At 37.0% G+C, this 24,309-nt stretch overlaps 1 protein-coding gene and 1 pseudogene across 4 annotated transcripts; one reads left to right on the forward strand and one right to left on the reverse strand.

The window, feature by feature from the left end:
- Positions 1–239: 239 nt before the first annotated feature.
- Positions 240–23,735, forward strand: MDM2 (MDM2 proto-oncogene). Of its 4 annotated transcripts, none has more exons than XM_090273585.1 (11): positions 242–600; positions 1,389–1,473; positions 3,710–3,784; positions 4,106–4,239; positions 7,045–7,094; positions 9,675–9,742; positions 9,866–9,962; positions 10,965–11,125; positions 18,125–18,280; positions 18,881–18,958; positions 23,018–23,735. In XM_090273585.1, exons 2-11 carry the CDS (start codon positions 1,393–1,395, stop codon positions 23,591–23,593), a joined length of 1,476 nt encoding a protein of 491 aa, XP_090129711.1. In that variant the 5' UTR covers positions 242–600; positions 1,389–1,392; the 3' UTR covers positions 23,594–23,735. The 4 variants fall into 4 exon arrangements, with proteins under 4 accessions (XP_090129713.1, XP_090129711.1, XP_090129712.1 ...); XM_090273586.1 differs by lacking the exon at positions 242–600 and adding an exon at positions 1,071–1,285; XM_090273587.1 differs by lacking the exon at positions 18,881–18,958 and having other exon boundaries at positions 240–600.
- LOC150012126 (large ribosomal subunit protein eL27 pseudogene) lies at positions 16,886–17,352 on the reverse strand (annotated as a pseudogene).
- Positions 23,736–24,309: the final 574 nt, after the last annotated feature.

Below are 24,309 nucleotides of genomic sequence, written 5' to 3' on the forward strand. Positions count from 1 at the left end.
AAATATATCGCACAGCTGTTACTTTTGGTTTCTTTTTTTGGTAGCGGCACTTAGATACGCATTTGTCTGCTGTTTCTACAGCGGTTGGGAGGTGTAAACACAAGAAATATAAAAAAATAGCTCAACGGAAAAAGAAGTCCCTAGCGTCCCAGGCCAAACCAGGCGGCAGTGGGCAGGGCCAAGCCTCCAGGGGGAAGTTGCAGATGGAGCGAGTTGGTCTGCGCGCCAAGCACCCATCCCCTTCCCGCCGCGGTCTCGGGCCCAGAGCCCACGCACCAAGATCCCAAGCCGCCCGTTTCGCGGAGGCGGCCTGGCCCTGCGTCCTGCCGCAGTTGGCGGAGGCGGAGGCGGAGGCGATGGGTCCCTGACGTGCGCGCACACAGAGGCCCGGATAGGCCGCCACTTCCGGCGCGGTCCCCTCTGGCGGGTAGGGGTCGCTATTTGGGTGCCCCTTGTCCTGCTGGGTTTTTCTTTGGGCATGTGCGGGCCTGTGTTTCTAGAAGGAAAATGGAGCAAGAAGCCGAGCTTGAGGGGTGGTTCTAAACCCTCTGACCGAGGTCCTGCTGCTTCCTACGTCAGGAGCCTCCTTCTCCGGACATAGTAAGTTCAAAGGCTCCAGTAGCCTGGGCCCGCGAGTAGAATAGTCGCGGAAACCTTGGGTGGAGGGCTGCCACGCATCCGTGAAAGGAACTAGGCAGACTTGGGGGAACCGCCACCGCACTCCATGCGCGGAATATCGTGTTTGGTGAGAAGGTTTCGGCCGGGAAGCGTGTGGGCAGTTTTGGGTTGGCGCTGTGACGTGGGTTTCCCAGCTCTCTGTCGTTTCCAGCCTCTTGCCTGCACTCATTCTGTATCATTTCGTGCGGAGAGGTGGAGAACACAAGGGTTTGTGGAGGTTTTGTTGAAAGGAGGCGAGCTTGTCGCCAAGGTTTCAGGCCCACGCTCCCCGCGGGCGAGGGTTGTGCGGGCGTCTCAGTAAAGGTCACGTGTGCGGGGGATGCTGCGGTGCCCCCTGCCGCCTACAAGCCGGGGGCTGGAATAATGACAGGTGCCTGTTTTGTAGCCATTCTGAAGCGGGCGCCCAGTGTGGGCGAGATTGGGCTGGTTCTCTGGGCAGGTTGACTCAGCTTTTCCTCTTGGGCTGGTCAAGTTCGGACACGTTCTGAGTCTGCAGAAAAGGAGCTAAGCCCTGACTTGTCTCCAGCTGGGGTATTTAAACTATGACTTTTGCCAGCTGCATTCACTGTGGTCTCAGTAGTACAGCACTCATTCACTAGTGATCCAGGTAAGGACTCTCTTGCTAATGGCTTTAGTTTTAGTAAACGCGATATTATTTAAAGATACTGTTTTAAGTTTTTATCGTGTTTTATTTTTTTCTCTATTCTTAGACAAATGTGCAATACCAGTATGTCTGTGTCTACTGATGGTGCTGTAAGCACCTCACAGATTTCAGCTTCGGAACAAGAGACTCTGGTTGGTATTTTGTCTCAAAGCGTAACTTAAAAAATATATATTTATGAGGTAATCAACTAAATTCCGTGGAGACCTCCCCACCTGCCCTATCATAGCGTGACTCTTTAGGTGAAATTGTATGTACATAGCTTAAATTCTGCTACTCAGGTATAACCGTGTGCAGGCAAAGTTAACTGTCAGAAACAGTATTTTCTTAGCTTTACCACACTGGATTTAAAAGTGAGTTCCATTACATTCTGAAGCATGGATGCTGAAGTTTATTGTGTGTGACAGTTTTTTCTGTTTTGACTTGTTAGTATTTAACTTTTTAAATGGTTCCTAATTAATTCATGCTTGTAGAGTTTATGCATTAGAGAAATGTAGAAAGTAAAAACTGAAAAATTCTAGTCTTTTGACCATGTCCGTTAGATTTTTAAATATATATATCCATATGTATATACACATGTGAATTTTAGTGTTGTTGTCCTGTTTTAGTAAAACTAGAGGTACATCTATGCCAAATAAAATTACAGAATTTTTTTTATTAAAAAATTTATTTTAAAGGTTTTATTTATTTAGTTTTAGAGAGCGGGGAAGGAATGGAGAAAGAGGGAGAGAAACATATATCACCCGGGGGCCCATAAGAGGCAACTCAGGCATGTGCCTTGACTGGGACTCGAACCAACAACCTGTCTGTTCGCAGGCCGGTGCTCAATCCACTGAGCCATACCAGCCAGAGCTACAGAATTGTTTTTAATGGTCACATAGTATTTCATAACATGTATCTTGTAAAAAATTTATGCCTTTACTAAGTTTTAATTGCCGTTATTGTTATTACAAATAATGCTGCTTTGTACAAGTATCCTAACATGTTGTTTGAATATTTCTCTAAGAACGATTTTTATAGGAGAACTCAGGGGTCTTAAACTATATACATAATTTGATTGCTACTGATAACTTGCTAGCTCACCAAAAGATTGTAATAGTGTGGGACTAAAAAATATATTAATACTTTTCCTCCTACTTTCTAAGTTCTTCTGGCTCGCCTAATAAATTAATAGACAGATAAACAGGAGAAAATCAAAGTTTTAATGCATGGGCATTGGGAAGTCCCATAAGCATGATAATTCCAAACACTGAGGCAACATTGGATATAGGGGAAAAGAGGGGAATGGGATATTAGTTTTCAGAAGTGAGAATGGGCAGTGTACAGGTAGTGGAGGAAGAGTAGAACACACTTTACTTTGAAGGAAAATTCTTGCTAGGCAACTCAGAAACAATGAGATATGGAACATCTAGCTATCAGGTCCCTGCCTGAAACCCTCTTATTTACCATAGTTCATTCAAATTACGCTGAGGCAACATCCTATGATCTCCTTCCTGAAGCAGGTTTTTCTGTCTGAATCTCTTGGGTAGGAAAGGGGGGGAGGGTCAAAAGTTCTTTGAGTCTTTTGTTTCTTAGTAAAGAGCTTAAAATCAGTATCCCAAAAAGCAGCTTCAGGGTAGCAGATCTTTGGTCCCCTTCAGTCTAGTTGGCTGGCACTTGGAATACAGGTCATATGTTTTTCTCTTTTTAGCAATACCTGTCACTGTGTGGTGCATGGTAGAAGATCAGTACATGTTTGTCAAATAAATAATTAAAATGGAGACCAACTAAGAGGCAGCATGATATAGTAGGAAGAAAATGGTGGCTTGTAATTGAGGAACATCAATTGCAGTCTTGGATCTGCTCTTAATTATCTTGTCACCTTGGTTTGGTTATTTAAATTGTCCATCCTTCAGGAACCTAACCTGTAGAGGGAAAAGATTGCTAAAAGGCACCACACTAAAGCTTTATTTATTTTTCCTGGATTTTGTAATTTAATTTACAGTGAGCTCATTGGAGTATTCTATTTCTGTCTGAGTGTGTAAGGTAGTAAGCAAATAACAAATAACTGGAGGAAAAAATAATTTTCAGTGCATTGGCATGGACACTGTTTTTGATGGCAACTGGTGGTAATACTTGAGATGTCTGTTTGCATAATAATTAGGTCCCAGCATTTTTTTTTTTCCAAACTCCCTAGGCAGTCTATGGTATTCAGTTTATATAGTCTGTTATATTTAGTGAAAACATTATAACTTACGTTCTTGAAGTATAACCTTGTGAGATTGTTAAATCTAGTGTCTGCTACCTTTATTGAGGTTATGGACATGTTTGCAATGGGGCTTATAGTTCTGTGATAATTTTGGAAGTATAATAGCAACTCTTTTTTTATAGGTTAGACCAAAGCCTTTGCTTTTGAAGTTGTTAAAATCTGTTGGTGCACAAAAAGATACTTACACTATGAAAGAGGTAAGTTGAACTAAGAGTTAATGAGATAATTAGTGTCTTACTAGCATTTTGCTGCCTTTTCCATTCCTAAGGTGTAGTATCTAAGTATCTGGGCAGGGTTAAGTTCTGAAAAAATACATTTTAACTAAATCAGAAGCTATGTCTCTGCTTCCATCAAATTAAAAGGAAAAGATTTAAAAGCAGCTTTTAAAGGGTTGTTATTCTAGATGGTTATGAATGTTGTTGCTGGTTGTTTAAACCTCTTCAGATAAATAATATTGAATGTGTTTGAAATTAACATTTAATTTTCTTTAATGCTCAGAAATCATATTTCTATTTCAGGTTATATTTTATCTTGGCCAGTATATTATGAATAAAAGGTTATATGATGAGAAGCAACAGCATATTGTGTATTGTTCAAATGATCTTCTAGGGGATTTGTTTGGAGTGCCAAGTTTCTCTGTGAAAGAACACAGGTAAAGTCTTCACTTTAGTCCATTATAAAAAGTGAGCTGAGGAAACCTTTCAGCTCACCACCACCCTCATTCCCTTTGGTCAAAGAAAAATTGTTACATATAAAAGATGCTAAAATTTAATTTCTTAGCAATACAGCATATTGTTTGAGAATCTGAGTTCTAAAATCTTAAAAACCTGGGTTTCAGACCTAGCTCAGTCATTTGTTAGCTGTATGACTATGTAAATTGACTCAATCCACTCTAAACCTTAGTTTCCCCCTTTTGTAAAGTAGAAATAATATAAATATTTCATACAGAGGTCATGAAAAGACTATAAAAAGCATTAATGTTTGGCACATAGAAAGTATTCACATATTAGTTATAGTTACTGAATATTAAAAAATATTGCAGTCACTTCCAAAAATCTTTATTCAGTTTTGTGATGAAGGCTTAGATTTGAGCTTTAGTTACTTTGGAAATCCTTTTCTTGTATATCATTATGGTACTTAATCAGCTGAATTTAATTTATGTAACATTTTGAGAATTATTCTATTGGGAACTGAGGACTTTTCTGGAATTATTCTGTGAACTGAAGACTTTTTGGTCATTTATACCTTACATTTGAAATCCTTGTCCCATTTAGTTTATCACAGTCTGTATGGGTCCTTAGCATGCATGTGTTTCTTTCTTTCTTTTAGATTTTATTTATTTATTTATTTATTTACTTATTTAGAGGGTAAGGGAGGGAAACATCAATATGTGGTTGCCTCTCATGCGCCCCCAGCTGGGCAACCTAGGCATATGCCCTTACTGGGAATCTACCTGGCGACCCTTTGGTTCACAGGCCGGCGCTCAATCCACTGAGCCACACCAGCCAGGGCAGCATGTACTGTATTTCTTAATAAATAGGGTGAATACTTTTCACTTGAAAGAATTAACTAGATTCTACTGGTATTTAATGCTCAATAGTAATAAAGCTAAAAGGATGGTAATGAAATGAGACATCTATAACTTTAAAACAAATTCATTAATATAAGCTTAATACAAATTTATTATTAAACATTAAGAAAGCATACAAAACTAAGAACAAGGATAAATGACTATAGTTTGTCATTTAAAGTTCTTTTTACCTCTCAGTTTTATATTATGTGCAGATGGGTGTTTTGACCTAGTCGTGAACATAATATATTTAATTTTGTCCTGCTTTTTTTTATATCTTTATTTAAAAAAATTTTTTTTATTCTCACCTGAGGACATTTTTTCATTGCTTCTAGAAAGAGAGGAAGGGAGAGAGAGAAAAACATCAATGTGAGAAAGAAACATTGATTAAGCATTGATTGGTTGCCTTCCTCATTTGTCCAGACCAGGGATCAAACCTACAATCTGGGTATGTGCTCTGACACAGAATTGAACCCGCAGCCTTTTGGTTACGGACAGTGCTCCAACCAACTGAGCTACACTGGCCAGGACTCATTCTGCTTCTTAATTTAACATGTAAGCATCTTTTCCAATGACAACCACTTCTGTTTAATATTTATTTATATTATTTTATGCTTGACCTTGGGCTACAAGCTTTAATTTTATAAATTTAAGGAGTAACTAGCCCTGGCTGGGTAGCTCAGTTGGTTAGAGCATTGTCCCGATATGCCAGGGTTGTGGGTTTGATCCCCAGTCAGGGCACATACAAGAATCAACCAATGAATACTTAAATAAGTGGAACAAGTCGATGTTTTTTTCTCTTAATCTCTTTCTTCTCTTACTTTCCCTCTTCCTCTTTCCCTTTCTCTCCCACTTTTCCCTCTTTTTCCCCCTCCTTTGTCCTCTCTCTAAAATCAATAAATAAAAATAAAATAACTACCAGTGATTTTGCACCATTTTGAGTATTGAGTTTTCTGATAATGTTTTGAGATGTAATTTATGATATTAACATTGTCTTTGACTTGAATTTTTATATGTTGAGAGGTTACACACTAGGGAGAAAAGGATATGAATAGGAATAGTGATTTTTGTGAGTTTATGAAGCTGTATCATAAGTCCCAAAGGTAAAAAGAAATGATTGGGTTTGTAACTTTCCCCTTAACCTTGAGAATTAGAAATGATAACTTGTGACCAGTAAACATTCTCTGAAATCATCAGTTAAAAAACATACTATGATATCAATGAACAGTGCAAAAAGTGAATTGTCTTCCTATTAGGATATAAGTTCTCTGAGAGCAGAGATTTGGTTGTATTCTTTTTCCCGAGTTTCTAGAACAGAGATTGGTACATAGTAGGTTCTCAGTCTGTATTTATGAAATGAATAAATACTGCTTTATCTTTAATAATAATTTTAAGATCAAGATAGAAAATCCACTAGATGACTAGTCCAAGGTTAATGAAAGTCAAAATAATAATCAAGTTCTTGTAGTGGGTTTTCTATAACACTATTTTTTTAGGTAGCCTATTTCTAAGCACAGAGCTTAAAAATTTCTGTTTGAATATAAGTACATATATTAACCTGCCTTCTGCATTCATATCCATTCTCTGGGGTTTTTTGGTAAAGTCCAAACAAGGCATATTTTAGGAAAGAGATGTAAAATCTTCAGCTAGAGAGACCTTAGTGATTGTAAAAAGTAGCTATATATAATCGTTATACAACTAATTATCGTGCTCTTTAAAGATTTAGATGATTGATATAATTTGAAAGCAGTGATTTAAAATTCGGTTTAAAAAAATTTAGTTTGTGTGCACAAATTCATATGATAATGCATTTAAAACTCTGGTTAAGTCCAGTTTAATACACTTTTATTTTAAAATGTACATTTCTTCTTTTTTTCTCCCTACAAGGAAAATATATACAATGATCTACAGAAACTTGGTAGTAGTCAATCAGCAGGGTAAGTTAATTTTTGATAACCATAGACATATACCATAAAAATATTTTAAGGACATTTTATGTATGTACATTCATTTTACATTTGTGATTCTCTTTAAAAGTTGCTTTATTTATATGTTTACTTTTAATATAAATTTAACAGGAAGAAATACATATGAACTAAACATAATACTAAGGTTCTAATGCACATTTACCATATGTAAGCTTAGATGTCCTGTTTCATCAGTTTAAGCCTTGGGATATTAGGGTTAGAATTTGTTTTGAAAGGTAGGTTGTTTCAAAAGCTCCTGTTTAATAGAGATATAATCAAACCTGAAATGTATTGAAAGGTTTGGGTATTTGAAAGGTATGACCATTTGAAAGGATGGGTGTTTTTTGTTTTTGTTTTTTGACTTTTACAAAAGACAAAGCTTTGTTTACCAATTTGTTAAAGTAAGGGGCATTTTACTTTCCTGCCTTTAGACTTGTTCTATTTGGTTATTTTGGGGTCACTTATCCCTTTAACAATCTGACAAAAGCACTGGGTTCTCATTCCAGAAAGATATACGTGTATAGTGGTAAATGTTTAACAGCCCACTCTCCAGGGGAAAAGGCCTTATTTGTAGTAGTTGCTGATTTCCATGGTATAAATACTTTCACCATGGCCATTTTCAGGCTACAAACATACAGACTTGGGAAGAGATGTGCAAAGTCTGCGTTTGAGTGATACTAGGAGCTACAGATTTCTTATAGCCCATCCTGGAAAGTCAGTTAAGAACTATCCTTAGAAGCTTGTTTACTTCCCAGAATGAACTGACTACTCCTTTTTGCTTCCACTATTCTGTTTTTAAATTTTGTTATATTGCTTTGTTATAATTATTTATATTTCTCTCTCCTATATCCTCTTTACATCTGCATTTTGCATCACACACACACAGTACCGTGTTTTATTAATGTGGTGTTTAGTAAATGTGTTGAATATTTATTCTTCCAAAGTTAGGATTTAAGATCCAGAAAAGGGCATCACTGTCTATCTTATCCCGGAATAGAGGTGATTATTAGTCTGGTGACTTTAGTGTTTTACAAAGCTCTTTATGAAATCAAATGAAGGTAGATAAACAACTGTAGTATTTGTAGTAGTATTTTTAGTTTTCTGAAGTATTATCTCTGATGTGTTCATTTAAATAAACCTTGGTAGAATTTTGAAAAGAACAAAAAAAATAAACCTTGGTCAATTACTAGGAAAATTATATGAATGAGATGGTTACTTGCAGATTATTATGTTTTTTTTCCATTCTGAGTTTGTTTTGTTTCAGTTTAGTAGCATTAACTTCAGAACTCATTGTGTTCTAAACCTTGTCACGCCTAGTGTTTCCTTTTTATTACATCTGTTTTGTAGTACTATTACATTAAAACAAATACAACCTTTGTATATGTACAACTTAAAATAAATGTAATACCTTATTTGTAATAGAAGAAATAAACTATTATGATAATGTATAAAATTTCAAATAGTTAATGCTCAGGCTTGACTTCCTTGTAAGGTGGAAATGTCTTGGAGGGAGCAGTAAAGCGCATTTGATTATGATCTTTGGTAATTTCTGTATCTGAAACTTTGACTTTTTGAGTTCTATGTCTACGTATCCAATTAAAAACTAAACTCACCTACTCTCCAAATATGTAAGTCTTCTGCGGTTTCTGTTTTGGGTAGAATCTTGGAATCTGTAGCTCCTTTTTCCCTTGCCTTGTATATCAGTCTCCCTAGTTTTCACCTTTTCAATTTCTCTGAAATTGATCTTTTTCCATCCCTTAGTTAAGGTTTTAATACTTCTTATTTGTATTATTGCAGTTACTAATGTTTTTTCTGCCTCTGCTCCCTTTTTGTTCTCTTTTGTGGGAATGATTTATCACTCCCGTACTTAAAAAATCCATTTAGTAAGGAGTTCCTTATTCCTCTCTGGATAAAATAACTTGCTTGTACACTAGCAGGTCAGTTTTATCTCTTGGAGTAAATCTTTTTAATGGGGTGTGGTTGCAGCAGTGCTGTAGGGAAGATTCCAAAGGAACATCTGGAAAGAATGCATTGAAGTGGGATTGCCTGCCTGAGTTGAGTGCTCCTTGCTGTTCACATCCTCGTGCTGTCCAGTAAGACACACAGGATCCTCTGTGGTCCTGCTTATGTTCCAGTAATGTGCCCCTGTAATTCCCTGCTGCAGCACTGATAGTGGATGTTTTGTTTAACACGGTGTTCCCTCGGTCTGGAACGGCTTTTCCTAGTCCTACTTCTACATCTTCAATGAAACCTTTCCTGATTCCTTGTTCCTCAGACGCTGCCCTGTCCCTACCAAATAATCATTGCTCTTCTTCACCACTGATTTACTTTATACTTCTATTGTGTTTATTATACTTTATAATTATTTTTATGCATTTCTGTCTTAAAATTGAATTATCTTTCTTACAGCTCCAGAATCTAGCACGGGGATGGCACTTGGGACGCATGTTTAATGTTTGTTGAAAGGTTAAATTGTGTAAGCAGTTTGTCCTGGACTATATTGAGTATCCCTTTCTTAGTTTGTGCTTCTTTGTTTTTATTTTCTATCAGGAACATCAGATTCAGGCACATCTGGGAGTGAAAACAGGTGTCCCCTCGAAGGTGGGAGTGATCAAAAGGTAATCTTGAAATTAACTTATTCTAGTGTGATTCTTGAAAATTGGGAAGGTTATTAAAATTGGGAATTAACTTTCTAGTGTTAGCAGTTAAGTTTGTGGGTCTTTTTTCTCTTTAATGCTTAGGACTCTGTGCAGGAGCTGCAGGAAGAGAAACCTTCATCCTCAGATTTGGTTTCTAGACCATCTACCTCATCTAGAAGGAGAACAATCAGTGAGACAGGTATATATGAATATTTAGTTGTCATTTTCAGACAGCCCTTTAGTGTTCATTTTCTAATGAAATTAGTACAGTTAGTGCACCTGTTAATGAAATTGTTGTGCTTTTTTGGTTTAGATGAATGAATGTTTGAGTTTCATTTTTAATTTTTATGTGATTTATTTGGTTTAAGAATTGCTTTCTTAGCAACATTTTTCTGGTTGACTAACTACAGCAGGCACGGTTTACTGTGCCCCTGGATTTTGTAGTTATCCAGCTCTCTATTCAAGATAACAGGACACAGATATAAACTATTTTACTCATTAGTCACCTTAGCAGTTAAAATGTTTACTTGTTTCTAATAAGTGATAAAACATCAATGAGTTTTAAAACGGTAAATAGCGTTTTAGAAATAAAGGTGAGATAAAGAAAATAGCTGAGCATTTTTGCAGAGAAGTTAGTGGGGGAGGAATCTGTTGTCTAATCAAAAGTCATTAAAACTATATGAATCAGGTAAAAGACAATGAAATAGAATAAGAAAACCTACCCTAGAATCTTGTACATGAGAGTAATAAGGGCAGGGACTGTCTTATTAAATACTTGGGACTGCAACAAAACGTTAGTTATTTGGGGGGAACAAAATCAATTTATATTTATAACTTATGCCAAAGTGAGTTCCAGATGTACCTTCTACGTATATAAAACAATTTTGTTTTCTTTTTTCAGAGAAAAAATTTTGTATCTTAAGGGTCGATTTGTGACAGAAATCCTAGATTGTTTGTTTAATACAAGCTGTGGGTAGATTAAATTGTGACTTAATGGAGATGATGTTCTGAAAGAAGCTTAAAGGCTTTAAAATAGTATTCTGCTATTACTCTGGACAAAGCCAATGAGAAAGTGTTGACTTTTGAAACAGTTTAAGTTCTTTGGATCTAAATTTTAGTACAAGTAACTACTCATGACAGCTCAGTTTCTAACTAAATCTGTGTAGCAATTTAATTAACTTGTTTTTCCTTACATATCCAGAAGAAAACTCAGATGAATTACTTGGTGAACGTCAGAGGAAGCGCCACAAATCTGATAGTATTTCCTTCTCCTTTGATGAAAGTCTTGCTCTGTGTGTAATAAGGGAGATACGTTGTGAAAGAAGCAGTAGCAGTGAGTCAGCAGGAACTCCATCAAATTCGGTAATCTTCTCGTTTACATAAAGCATGACTTATTTTAACAAGACTTATTTTTTAAGTCTAATAGGCATTCAGATAGAATGCACATCTATGATACGTGATTGCTGCTATACACAGTGATAAAATAATTTTTTCTAATCTTTTAAAAAATATTTTTACGTGAGTTTATTTAAGTCAAACTGGTGACATGAGAGGGAGCAAGATATCAAATGCTTCTGGTAAATTTTTCTTTAATTGTATTTTATTGATTATGCTATTACAGTTCCAATTTTCCCCCTCTGCCCCCCTCCACCTGGTACCCCCTTCCCTCCAGCAGTCCCACCCCCCTTAGTTCATGTCCATAGGTTGTGCATGTAAATTATTTGGCTTCTCTATTTCCTATACTGTTTTTAATGTCCCCCTGTTTATATTGTACCTATCAGTTATGCTTCTTGATCCCTGCACCTTTCCCCCCTTTCTCACCCTCCCTCTTCCCACTGGCAACCCTTCATATGATCTCCATATCTATGGTTGTGTTCCTGTTCTAATTGTTTGCTTAGATTTTTTTTTTTTTTTTGTATATTCATTTGTTGATAGTTATGAGTTTGTTGCCATTTTACTGTTCATTGTTTTGATTTTCTACTTTTTCTTAAATGTGTCCCTTTAACATTTCATATAATAAAGGCTTGGTGATGATGAACTCCTTTAGCTTTAGCTTTAGCTTTTGCTTGTCTGGGAAGCACTTTATCTGCCCTTTCATTCTAAATGATAGCTTTGCTGGATAGAGTAATATTGGTTGGAGGTCCTTGCTTTATATAATTCTTGTCAGTCTTTCTTGCCTACAAAGTTTCTTTTAAGAAATCAGCTGATAGTCTTATGGGAGGTCCATTGTATGTAACCTTTCTCTTGCTGCTTTTATGGTTCTCTCTTTATCTTTCACCTTCGGCATTTTAATTATGATGTGTCTTGGTGTGGTCCTCTTTGGGTCCAACTTGTTTGGGACTCTGTGTTTCCTGGATTTGTATGTCTATTGCCTTTGCCAAATTAGGGAGGTTTTCTTGCATTATTTTTTCAAGTAAGTTTTCAATTTCTTGCTCTTCCTGTTCTTCTTTTGGCATCCTTATGATTCAATGTTAGCACTTTTAGAGATATCCAGAGTCTTCTTACACAGTTCTTTTTCTTTTCTTTTTTTTTTTTTAATTCTTGTTTCTTCATGCTGTTCTGGCTGAATGCTTATTTCTTTCTTAGGTTCCAAATTGTTGATCTGAATCTGGCTTCCTTCCCTTCACTATTGGTTCTCTGTAGGTTTTTCTTTATTTCACTTAGTGTAACCTTCATTTCTTCTTTTATGTTGTTGCTGTGCTAAATGAGTTCTTTGAGCATTCTGATCACCAGTGTTTTGAACTCTGCATCTGATAGGTTGGTTATCTCCATTTCATTTAGTTCTTTTTATTGGGTTTTGTTCTGTTCTTTCATTTGGGCCATATTTCTTTGCCTCCTCAATTTGGCAGCCTCCCTGTGTTTGTTTCTATGTATTAGGTAGAGCTGCTTTGACGCTCTGAATTAGTGCACCTATTAAGTGTATTGGGCAGAGACTTAAGTATTTGCCAGGGTGAGTCAACGCCCTTTACTGCTTCACTGTGCTCTGTTGGGGAAGGAGTTGGAGAGGGGGGACAGTGCCAGTGCCTGACTTCTGGGGGTATGCCTGGCACTTGCCCTGTTTCCAGTCACTTTACCCACTTCCTGTATGCAATTGGCGCCCTTGTAGCTGTTATCCTGGTGTTGAATCCCAAAGTGGGTGGGTTTGTATACATTTTAAGACCATGCAAGCCCTTTAAGCGAAGTTTCCTGAAAATCCAGTAGGTTCTTCTGCCACCCTAACCCCGACTGGTTTTTATAGGCTGAAGTTATGAGCCATTCTCTTTCTAGCGCTGGAACCTTGGGCTACGCAGTCTTGCCTGGGGCTGGGATTGCTTGCTCCTCAGGTATCTCTCCTGATTTTTATCCACTGCACATGAATGTGGGACCACCCATTCCACCACCACCACCTCACTGCTGCCACACCTCATCCTCTCCGCCACCCCCACCCCCCCCATCTGGATGAATATGGCTTCTTTAAATCCTTGGTTGTCAGACTTCAATACAATTTGATTTTCTAGCAGTTCTGAGTGTTTTTTGTTTTGAGATTAGTTGTGATTCTTCTTGTGGTTGCTCAGGGAGGCGAACTGTGTCTACCTATGCCTCCGTTTTGACCAGAAGCCCCTGTTGGTTGCTGGTAAGTTTTTTTTCAAATAAACTAATGTAGATCTTCCCCACCCTAACCTAGGTTTGGTGAGAATGGTGTAAGATAGTGGAGTTGCATTGGGGTGTGTTGGTAAAATTAGTACCAATATTAATAGTTATTAATGTCACTTTATATATTGGAGATTTTTCTTTTTTTGAGGTTTAATGTTAAAGTTTATTGGGGTTTAAATAAATGGCTGTGCTCAGGTTACCGATGTCTCATTTCTGTCTGTCCTGCTATGGAAAAAGTCCAACCTTGTCTTCATCAGGCTCAGAACAAAGGCCAGTGTCCAAAAATTCTGTGCCATTATTCAGTCCAGTATAGCCTCTGTTCCCATCCAGCTAGCTAGTCTGGTCATGGTTGTGCTTCAGCTGCTGTTGTGTTGCTGTGCCTGGGCTTGCTTTTGGGGCCTGCACTTGGTGTCTGCATGGCTACTATGGAGAGAGAACGTGTGACCAAATGGGGCAAGTGTGTATTGGACAGAGAGAGAGATCTTTGTTAAGCTTGGATTATATTATCTCAGGCTTGGGAAGTCCCAGCTCCCCTTTCAAACTAACCAGTTTTTCAATCTTTCACTGCTTGTGTTGGCTCCTCTCCCTAACCAGTCCATTCCCTAGGTCTTCAGGGTTCTATGTCCCTTATCCAGTCCAATCCAATTCCCAGACTAGGCTCTGGCTCTTTTAGCCACCACCTAAGTTCCTACTGTGCATGCCGTATGAAGCCCCTCCCCCTGTGCCAGCTTGGCCTCCACGGGGCACTAACCCAGCAGAGAAATTTCTCCTCCTATTTTTATTCTTCTTTCCATAATGACAGCAATAATCCTTCCTGCCTGTTTTGGGGATTAGATCCAGAGGGCAGAGGCATTTTGGAGAATTTTGTGGGCCACTGCACTAGTAGTAAATTCAAATAAATTGAAGTATAGTCTAAGAATGCAGAAGTTTTTGTTTTTTGTTTTTTAAATAAGAGAACAAAAATGAAAATTTGATTCAGTTAGATATTTTAGGATTTTAAAGCAAATTTGTCTTGACATTTAGAATAAAAACATTTTAAAAATATTTTATTTATTTTTGAAGAGAGGGGAAGGGAGGGAGAAAGGGAGAGAAACATCCATCTGTGGTTGCCTTTCGTGTGACCCCAACTGGGGACCTGGTCTGCAACCCAAGCATGTGCCCTGACTGGGAATTGAACTGGCAATCCTTTGGGTCAGAGGCCAGTGCTTGATACACTGAGCCATACCAGCCAGGGCCTAAAAATATTTTTTTTACTATAGGTATCAGCAGATAAGTTGGCAGAGTCTGAGCCTCATATTTGCCGTATGTAGGCCTAGATATCAGGAAGGTCTGTTTACTAATGCTGTGAAATATGTTATATTTTTGCATGGGTGACAAATATCAGCACTTTTGATTGATAAAAACTGAAAGTATTAGCCAGGAATAGTATTAGTCTTAAGAAGTTTTGTAGAGAAGTTTTTGCTAACAAGGTTACTTGACAAATGGAATTTTTTTTTCTTGTCATTAAGTATTGGTCTTTAAAATGTTATTAAAATTAGAACATTTATTTATGATATGGGAGTGCCCTCATGGTCATTATTCTGGATCTGAGGGATCATTTTTTAGTTCTCTAGATGTAAGAGACTGAACCAATTGTGATAGTAATCCTATTCTTTGTGTGTATTCTTGCTGCTTGCATTATCTTTGTTTTTCTCTTCCAAAGCAGTGATTTTATGGATACTGATATGAACTCTCCAGTTAGTATTTACTAGAGCTGTTACTTATGTAGGCCACTAGATGGCATGGGGAGAGCAAGTTGATTCAGTAGATATTTGTGTCTTCTATGCCAGGTTCTGTTTGACACGGGAATATAGTAGTAGTCAAGGTAGATGAGGTCCCTGCCCTCATGGGGAGGTAGAACACCAACAGTTTAACAGATAATTAAAGCATGTAGTGAATGCGGTGAAAAAAAAAAACAAAAAAAAAAACAGGTTCTTAAAAGTAAATATGTGTGATCTGAAAATCTAATGAAAGAAAACCTGATGTATACAAACATCATGTTTGGATAATTTTATTCCTTACAATCTCCCATTAAAAAAATTCAAAAACTTTTTTAGAATTATAGCTAAATTATATTTAAAGTCCTTGTTCTTGTTTTTCTCCTGGAACCACCGCCTTGTTATCAAAGCCCTCCTGTACAGGGAATTCTTCTTCTTCTTTTTTTTCTTTGTTACTCCTATCTTAAAAATCCCTCTCTATTAGAAATCTTGCTTTTTAGGCGAAGTCCCTAGTTGTGAAAGCTTTTGGTAGGGAAATTAAAAAAAAAAATTGCTTCGTATAAGAACGTTTCAGTCATCATTTGGTGTCGTCATTCACCAAGTTGTAAATGGAACTAAAGGAAAATATGTTTTCCTTTCATCTTTTCTTTTCAGTTTAATAAATTTGTGGAACCAAGGCTACATATTCTAGACTCTGTACCAGGCAGTTTACATGATTTTTTTATCATCTCAGCAGCCTCAAACTTCATTTATAGATGGGAAAACTAAGACTTGAGTAACTTATGATCTCATAACAAATAACTGTCACAATTGAAATTCAGGTTAAAACCAGGGATTTCTGACTTAAAAATTTAAGATCTTTCCAGATAAGCCTGTCTGACGCTTTTTAAACTTTAAATATTTGAAGTTTCTGGGTCATTCTTTTTTGAACATGAGCTGGCACTTTTAATACTGCTTTCTTCATATACCTTAGAACCGGGGTGGGCAAACTTTCTGTGAACAGCGAGGTACTAATTATTTGGGGCTTTGTAGGCCATATCATCTCTGTTGCAACTATACAACTCTTAACTGCTCTAAGGCAAAAGCAGCCATAGATGACAGGTAAGCAAATAGGCATCGTTGCGATCATAAAGCCTTATTTATAAAAATAGATGGGTGGTGGGCCAGTTTGCTGACCCTTGCCAAAGAGGATGCTTTCTGAGATCTAATTTTTCTTGTGATTTACTGCCTTATTCTAAACTTAGTGTACTAAAGACTAGTAAATTGAAATATCCAGTTTGTTAGGTTACTTTATTAAAAGTGTTGTAGCTTGACTACGAAATTTAACCTGATTGTTAATAGAACCCTTGTCAGGAATTAGAACTGCAGCTTGATGAATGCCGCTTTTACCACTGCTTCCTTAACCTCACTGTAAAAAACAAAACAAAAACAAAAACTATTTTGACTTTAGTAGTTTTAAAATTATATACTTTGTTTTTAAAAATGGTGGAAATGTATTAGAAATTATTTAATTCAAACTCCTTTCATAGATGAAGTAGCTGTGGCCTTTATAGGTTAAATATGTCCAAGGTTTAATAGCTATTTAGTAGCAAATTTAGAATAAGAATGTATGTATCCTGATTCTTAGATTTAACGGACTTTGTCAGTTGTAGCCTTCTGCTTTGCAGTATGTACCCTTCCCCACTGACACAAACACTATGACTGAAGATTTTATTAGGTTCTTATACTTTTTTTAAAAAGTTTCTAATGACCGAAACAAAAAAATATCTAAAACCACAGCTTCCCATTTGTTCTTGCTGGTCTTGTACCTCTCTTTGGACTTGATGTAGGCCTCCCATAAGGCTTCATGTTTCAGAGCAGGGTCTCTAAAAACATCGTCATTGATGACAGTTTTGTCCAAAGGGATATTCACAGAGTACCTGTGGGCATGAGGTGATTGTAGTTATAAACTTTCGCAAAAGACTAGGTCTTTGACTTCTTGGTAGTTTTCTTTTCACCTGTGGCAGCTGTCATTTTGTGGGGATAGCGGTCAATTCCAGCCACCAGGAGCATGGCTATGGGGCGATCTGAGTTGCTGTCATTAGTGTTCATTATGTTGACCATTTTGCATCTAGAGTAGCATCTGGCAGGACCAGTGCCACCTTCCTGGGTTTCATAAACTTGCCCATTTCTACAGTAACCACTCAGGTCTACCGCAGAAAAGAGGTTCTTATGCTATTAATTAGAGACCTAAAATGATGAATCACATGAGCAGACACACAATATTTTTTCTGAAAATTTTTTGAAATAGTTTTCAAAAAATTATTTCTGAAACCTCTTCCAAAGAAATTCTCAAAGTTCATTATAAAACATAAATCTCATAATTACTGCTTTGTACAACTATTAACAGTCTACCAATCTGAAGATACAAAGATGATTAAGACATGGTCTTAACTCTTAAAGTGTGTATAATTCAGAAAAGAAACAAGTCTGCATAATTATGTTTTGCATAATTCATATGGGGAAATATAATGAATCATATATAAGTAATAAAGATAATAAATGATTCAGGGAGCTCTTTTAGTTATGATTTGACAGACACTTTGGCAAGAATGGGTGAGTAGGTAAAAAACTCATTATTGCAGTTAGAGAAAATGGAAGTTGAAGTTCCATGTTTGGTTTAGGAAACAATGTAGATCTGACGTAGTTAATAGTTTTGAGGGGGAGGGAATGTCTTGTTGGAGATAAGTTGGAAATGTTAATATAGTCAAACTGTATTGTACCTCAAATATCAAGTGGATTTGGTCTTTTTCCTTAATGTAACGAGGTTTAGAACAGGGAAAATAATGTATTGAATAGTAATGACTCAGTATCTTAATATATTGTCAGTGTGCAAGATGGAACTGAGGAAGAATTAGGAACACAGGATGTAATTTAGGAAGCTGTTACAGAGGCCAACAAATAATGTATGTTACTTTTTTCCTGATTTTAGGATCTTGATGCTGGTGTAAGTGAACAATCAGGTGATTGGTTGGATCAAGATTCAGTTTCAGATCGCTTCAGTGTAGAATTTGAAGTTGAGTCATTAAACTCAGAAGATTATAACCTTAGTGAAGAAGGACAAGACCTCTCAGATGAAGATGATGAGGTAGTTTTTTTCCTCTAATTATATTCTAAAAGTTTTAAAATATTTTTCATAATTGTTGATTGATAAGATTCAAATAATGCATTCAGATTTTACTTGAAATACTTCAGCTTGATTTGTTCAAACTGGAATGTTTTTATTTGAACTTGAGGCTTTGTAGTTCCTTGTCTTATTTATATATATATAAATATGCCAACAAATAAATAGGCCTTAATGAGCATTGTTATAATAGTCTGCTGGTTTTACAAAACACTTAATTCAGTTCCCCTCTGTTAATATTAATTTACTTTTTACAAAAGTAAAGTAGGCATATAGGTACATAAAGTCACATAGTGTCTCTAAATTTGTTGCCTACATTTCTGGCTGATACATTGTTAGTTAATACCTCCATGTTTAAAAAGTAAGCTGCTTGTACTGAATTTCTTTATTCATTTTAACATCCTGTCAGGATTTCACTGATTTCCATTTCTCTCTCTACACTCACCCATTTCCATTTGACCTTTGTCTCAGAATTTCTTATATATAGCCATACATACTATTTGTTTAGGACTTACCGCTAAAAAGCCTTCCTGGTTGAAAAAAATAATGGATTTATTTTATTAGGTATATCAAGTTACTGTGTATCAGGCAGGGGAGAGTGATACAGATTCATTTGAAGACGATCCTGAAATTTCCTTAGCTGTAAGTATGTATACATCTATTTTTAAGGTGTCAAAAAATAACATTGAAGTCAGGATTAGAATTTTCTAGTCTATTTCCTGACATGAGATAATTTTTATAAAGTTAAAAGTCTTTAAAATTTTAATGATTTAAAACAGTGGTCTGCAGCCTTTTTGGCACCAGGGACCAGTTTTGTGGAAGACAATTTTTCCACAGGCTGGGAGGGGCAGGGATGGTTTTGGGATGATTCCAAGCACATTACATTCAAGCTCACCTCCTGTTGTGTGTCCTGGTTCCTAACAGACCTGGATCAGTACCGGTCTGCGGCCCGGAGGTTGGAGACTCCTGATTTAAAGCATTTTTGTTCTTTGATTTGTTGTGTTGGGATCTAATGCTACATTTTTTAGTTTTTTGAGCTGGAATTTGAACTTTTAAAGAACATTATTATGAAAAATTTCCAGTATGTACAGCATATAAAGTACCACCAATGTACTTATCACTAACCTCTAATAGTTACCAACATTTTGCCAATATTTTTTTTTAAGAGGGGGAGGAAGGGAGAAAGAGAGGGAGAGAAACATTGATGTGAGAGAGAAATACCAATTGGTTGCCTTCTGCACGTACCTTGACCAGGGGATTGAACCTGCAACCCAGGCATGTCACCTGACTGGGAATCAAACCCGCGACCTTCTGGTTTGCAGGATGACGCTCAACCAACTGAACCACACCAGTCAGGGCCATTTTGCTAACCTTTTGCCAATACATTTTCATATTATCCGTATTAGAATGTGGTAGAAGGTGCCATTAAAGAAATCAGGGCTTAAGCATATGCTTCACTGGCTTCCTGAGGTATTGGAAGTTTTATTAACTGAATATTTGCTTTAATTTTTATTAATGTTGCCTTTTATATTTGAATAGGAAATATAAAAGTTGGAAACAATCATCCAGATGCAAAAGTGAAATTGTAAAATTAAAAAAAATTAAAATTAAAATTAAAAAAATTTATTCTTATTTTTTAATTACAGTTGACATACATTATTATATTAGTTTCAGGTATACACCCCAGTGATTAGACATTACATAACTTACTAGGTGATCATCCTGATAGATCTTGTACCCATCTGATAGCATACATAGTAGACTATTATTGAGTATATTATTGAGTATATATTCCCTATGCTGTACTTTACATCCCCATGATTATTCTGCAGCAGCCAATTTGTATTTCTTAATCTCTTCACCTTTTCACCTATACTCTCTCTGGTAACCATCAAAATGTTCTCTCCCTCTTTCTCTCTCTCTTTCTCTCTCCATATATATATAAAACAAAATAAGCAAGCAAAACAGAAACAGACTCAGATCTCTCTCTCTGTCTCTCTCTCTCTCTCTCTCTCTATATATATATATATATAATCTTAGGTAGGCATTTGTTTTCATTTTATTCATTATTTTATATATATTGATTTTAGAGAGAGAGTGTGAGAAAGGGGGAGGGGGCGAGAGACAGACAGACATTGACCTGTTGTTCCACCCATTGATGCATTCACTGGTTGACTCCTGCATGTGCCCCGACCAGGGATTGAACCTACAACCCTGGCACACCAAGATAATGCTCCAACCAAATGAGCTACCCGGCCAGGTAGCTCACATTTTATCTTTTTCTTCTTCTTCTTAACAAAGATCCTTTAACATTTCATACAATATTGGTTTGGTGGTGATGAACCTGTTTAGCTTTTTTTTCATCCGGGAAGCTCTTTAGCTGTCCTCAATTCTAAGTGATAGCTTTCTGGGTAGAGTATTCTTGGTTGTAGTTTCTTGCTTTTTATCACTTTTAATATTTCTTGCCAATCTCATCTGGGCCTGCAAACTTTCTGTTGAGGAATCGGTTGATAGTGTTATGGAGGCTCCCTTATAGGTAACTAACTGCTTTTCTCTTGCTGTTTTTAAGATACTCTCTTTGTGTTTAACCTTTGGCACTTTAATTCTGACGTGTCTTGGTGTGGGCTTCTTTGGGTTCTTCTTGTTTGGGACTCTGCACTTCCTGGACTTGTTTGTTTATTTCCTTCACCAAAGTAGGGAAGTTATCTCTTATTCTTTTTTCAAGTAGGTTTTCAATTACTTGCTCTCCCTCCTCCTCCCAGCACCCCCATGATGCAAATGTTGGTATACTTGAAGTTCTCCCAGAGGTGTCTTACACTATCCTCATTTTTTGTGTTTTTTCTTGCTCCTCTGATATATATATTTGCTTCCTTATATTCCAAATCACTGATTTGATACTTGGCTTCATCTACTTTGCTGTTGATTCCCTGTAAGTTATTCTTCATTTCAATTAGTGTATCCTTCATTTCTGATTGGTCCTTTTTTATGCTATTGAAGTTCTTACTAAGTTCATTGAGCATACTTACAGCCAATGTTTTGAACTCTGCACCTAGTAGATATCTTGTCTCCATTTTGTTTAGCTCTTTTTCTGGCGTTTTGTTCTGTTCTTTCATTTGGGCCATGTTTCTGTGTCTCCTCATTTTGGTAGCCTCCCTGTGTTTCTGTGTACTAGGTAGAGCTGCTATGTCTCCTGAGGGTGTAGAGTGGCCTAATGTAGTAGGTGTCCAGTAGGGTCCAGTTGCATAGTCTCCCAGTTCACCTGAGCTGGGCGCTCCAGGTGCACTCCCATATGGGCTTTGTACACCCTCCTCTTATAGTTGAGCCTTGATTGCTGTTGGCATGTTTGTGGGAGGAATTTATGTCCAGGCTGATCAGCTGCAAGGGCTGGAAGCAAAATTGTAAAATTTTTGAAAACTTTTTTTGCTCTGTTAGAAAATAATTCAAATAACTAGACTCATTTGATGTCAAGTTGAGTGAAATATTTCAGACATAGATCTTGCAAAATTTTCAGCTTTTTCAAGCACCCCCAACCCTTGATATTACAAGACCTTTGTATTTGGTTTTATCAGTTATTACAGACCTACCTCAAAAACTTGAAAGAACCATTGTGGGAGAATGAACATTTTCCATCCTTGCTATAGCCTTATGTCATTTCTTGGGCAGTTTGAAAATGGTTACATTATTCATGGCAAGATAGGCAGGACCTCTTATGGTAAGTGTTACATACTCAGCATCCGCAGGCAAGAACCATTCTTCAGTTAAGGCAAGGAGATAAGAGTATGTTCAGTAAAGAGACTGGGGATGTGATGGGAGTTTCTTATCCAAATTGCATGGTGGAAAGGTTAGGAAATGAAGTTGGGATAAGTTAAAATCAATGAGCAGTTACAGAGTTGAGAATACAGGAAAGAACAGACAGACAAGTAAGGGGCATACATTTTGAATAGTAACAAGGATGACCCATTTTAGCTGGCAGTAATTGTTGAATGCTTTTTTTTTTTTTAAACATTGTCATGATGACCGCACCATTTTTGTTTTTTTATTTTATTTGTTTTTAGAGAGAGGGGAAAGGAGAAAGAGAGGGAGAGAAACATCAATGTGTGGTTGCCTCTTATGTGCCCCCAACTGGGGACTTGGTGTGCAACCTAGGCATGTGCCCTGATTGGGAATCAAACCAGTGACACTTGGTTCGCAGGCTGATGCTCAGTTCACTGAGCCACAGCAGCCAGGGCTTGATTGTTGAATGTTTTAGTATTGCTTTTGTGAGTGGAGTTAGGGAACACTCAGCTGAACCCCAGTTTTAGAGTACTTCTACGGGGGTTTGCAGCAAATTGAGAAGTAGTTTCATTTAGATTGATTGGACTCTGGGCACGGTATACAGGATTGAGCCTTTAAGGAAATGGAATTGGTACAAGTCTCGTTATAGAGTAGAAGATCAATCACATAGCAGATGCTTCAATTCACTGAACCAACTGTATATCTGTCCTCCAACCAATAACTTCATAGATTCCTGGTTAAGCATTTAGGTGGAAAAAAGTACTTAAAATCTCATATTTTACATGTTGAATGCTTTATATAAAACATGAAATGCTGAAAGTTCAGCTGTGTGATATGTTTTACCTTCATCATATTAAAGTTGTTAGTGTTAATATGACTAGTTATTACAGGGTTACAGAAATTTACTCTTGTTTTATTTCATTGAAGGACTATTGGAAGTGTACTTCATGCAATGAAATGAATCCTCCCCTTCCATCACATTGCAACAGATGTTGGGCCCTTCGTGAGAACTGGCTTCCTGAAGACAAAGGGAAAGAAAAAGGAAACATGCCTGAGAAAACTGAACTGGAAAACTCAACACAAGTACAGGAGGGTTTTGATGTCCCTGATTGTAAAAAAAATACAGTGAATGATTCCCAAGAATCATGTGTTGAGGAAAATGATGAAAAAACTGCACAAGCCTCCCAATCCCAAGAAAGCGAGGACTTTTCTCAGCCATCCACTTCTAGTAGCATCATTTATAGCAGCCAAGAAGATATCAAAGAGTTTGAGAAGGAAGAAACACAAGACAAAGAAGAGATTGTAGAATCTAATTTTCCCAATAATGCCATTGAACCTTGTGTGATTTGCCAAGGCCGACCTAAAAATGGTTGCATCGTCCATGGCAAAACAGGACATCTTATGGCATGCTTTACATGTGCAAAGAAGCTGAAGAAAAGAAATAAGCCCTGCCCTGTATGTAGACAACCAATTCAAATGATTGTGCTAACTTATTTCTCTTAGTTGAACTACTTACAAAAGTAGGATTATAGCCCTGACATGTGTTGCTCATTTGGCTGGGGCGTTGTCCTGTGGACTGAAAGGTCATGGGTTCGATTCCCAGTCAAGCTGAGGTTACTGGCTCGATCCCCAGTTGAGCACATAAGGGCAAGACTATTGACATTTCTCTTTCTCCTCCCCTCCCCCACCCCCCTCCCCTCCTGCCAAAGGAAAAAACAAAGGAAAAAAAAAAAAAGAATAGCATATATTCCTAACTATATACCCCTAAATATTAGATAACATGAAATTTTTTTTCCCTGGTTGGGTAGCTCAGTTGAATGGAGCATTGTCCCAGTATGCCCAGATTGAGGGTTTGATCCTTGGTCAGAGCACATACAACAATTAACAATTAATCCATAAATAAGTGTCCCTCCCTCTTCCCCTTCCCCTCTCCCTCTAAAAATCAATAAATAAAACTTAAAAGAAATTTTATTTTTTTACATCTGTTAAAGTAAGAAGATACCTTAGTGCATGTAGATTTGTGTCGTGTAATTTACTTTGGGGCGGGGATAGTGAATATTTCCTTTAAAGTTTCACTTCTGTTTATATTTTATATTTGGGTTTTAATGTAAATCGAATTGTATATATAGCTCATTCTTTACTCTTGCCCCTCATTTTAAGTAATTTCCACTTTCTCTTAAATGAGAAGTGTCTGCTCTTTTAAAAAATGCTTTGAGTAT

This window comes from Furipterus horrens, unplaced genomic scaffold, assembly GCF_987537825.1.
Source record: "Furipterus horrens unplaced genomic scaffold, mFurHor1.1.pri manual_scaffold_4, whole genome shotgun sequence".
Taxonomy (NCBI): domain Eukaryota; kingdom Metazoa; phylum Chordata; class Mammalia; order Chiroptera; family Furipteridae; genus Furipterus; species Furipterus horrens.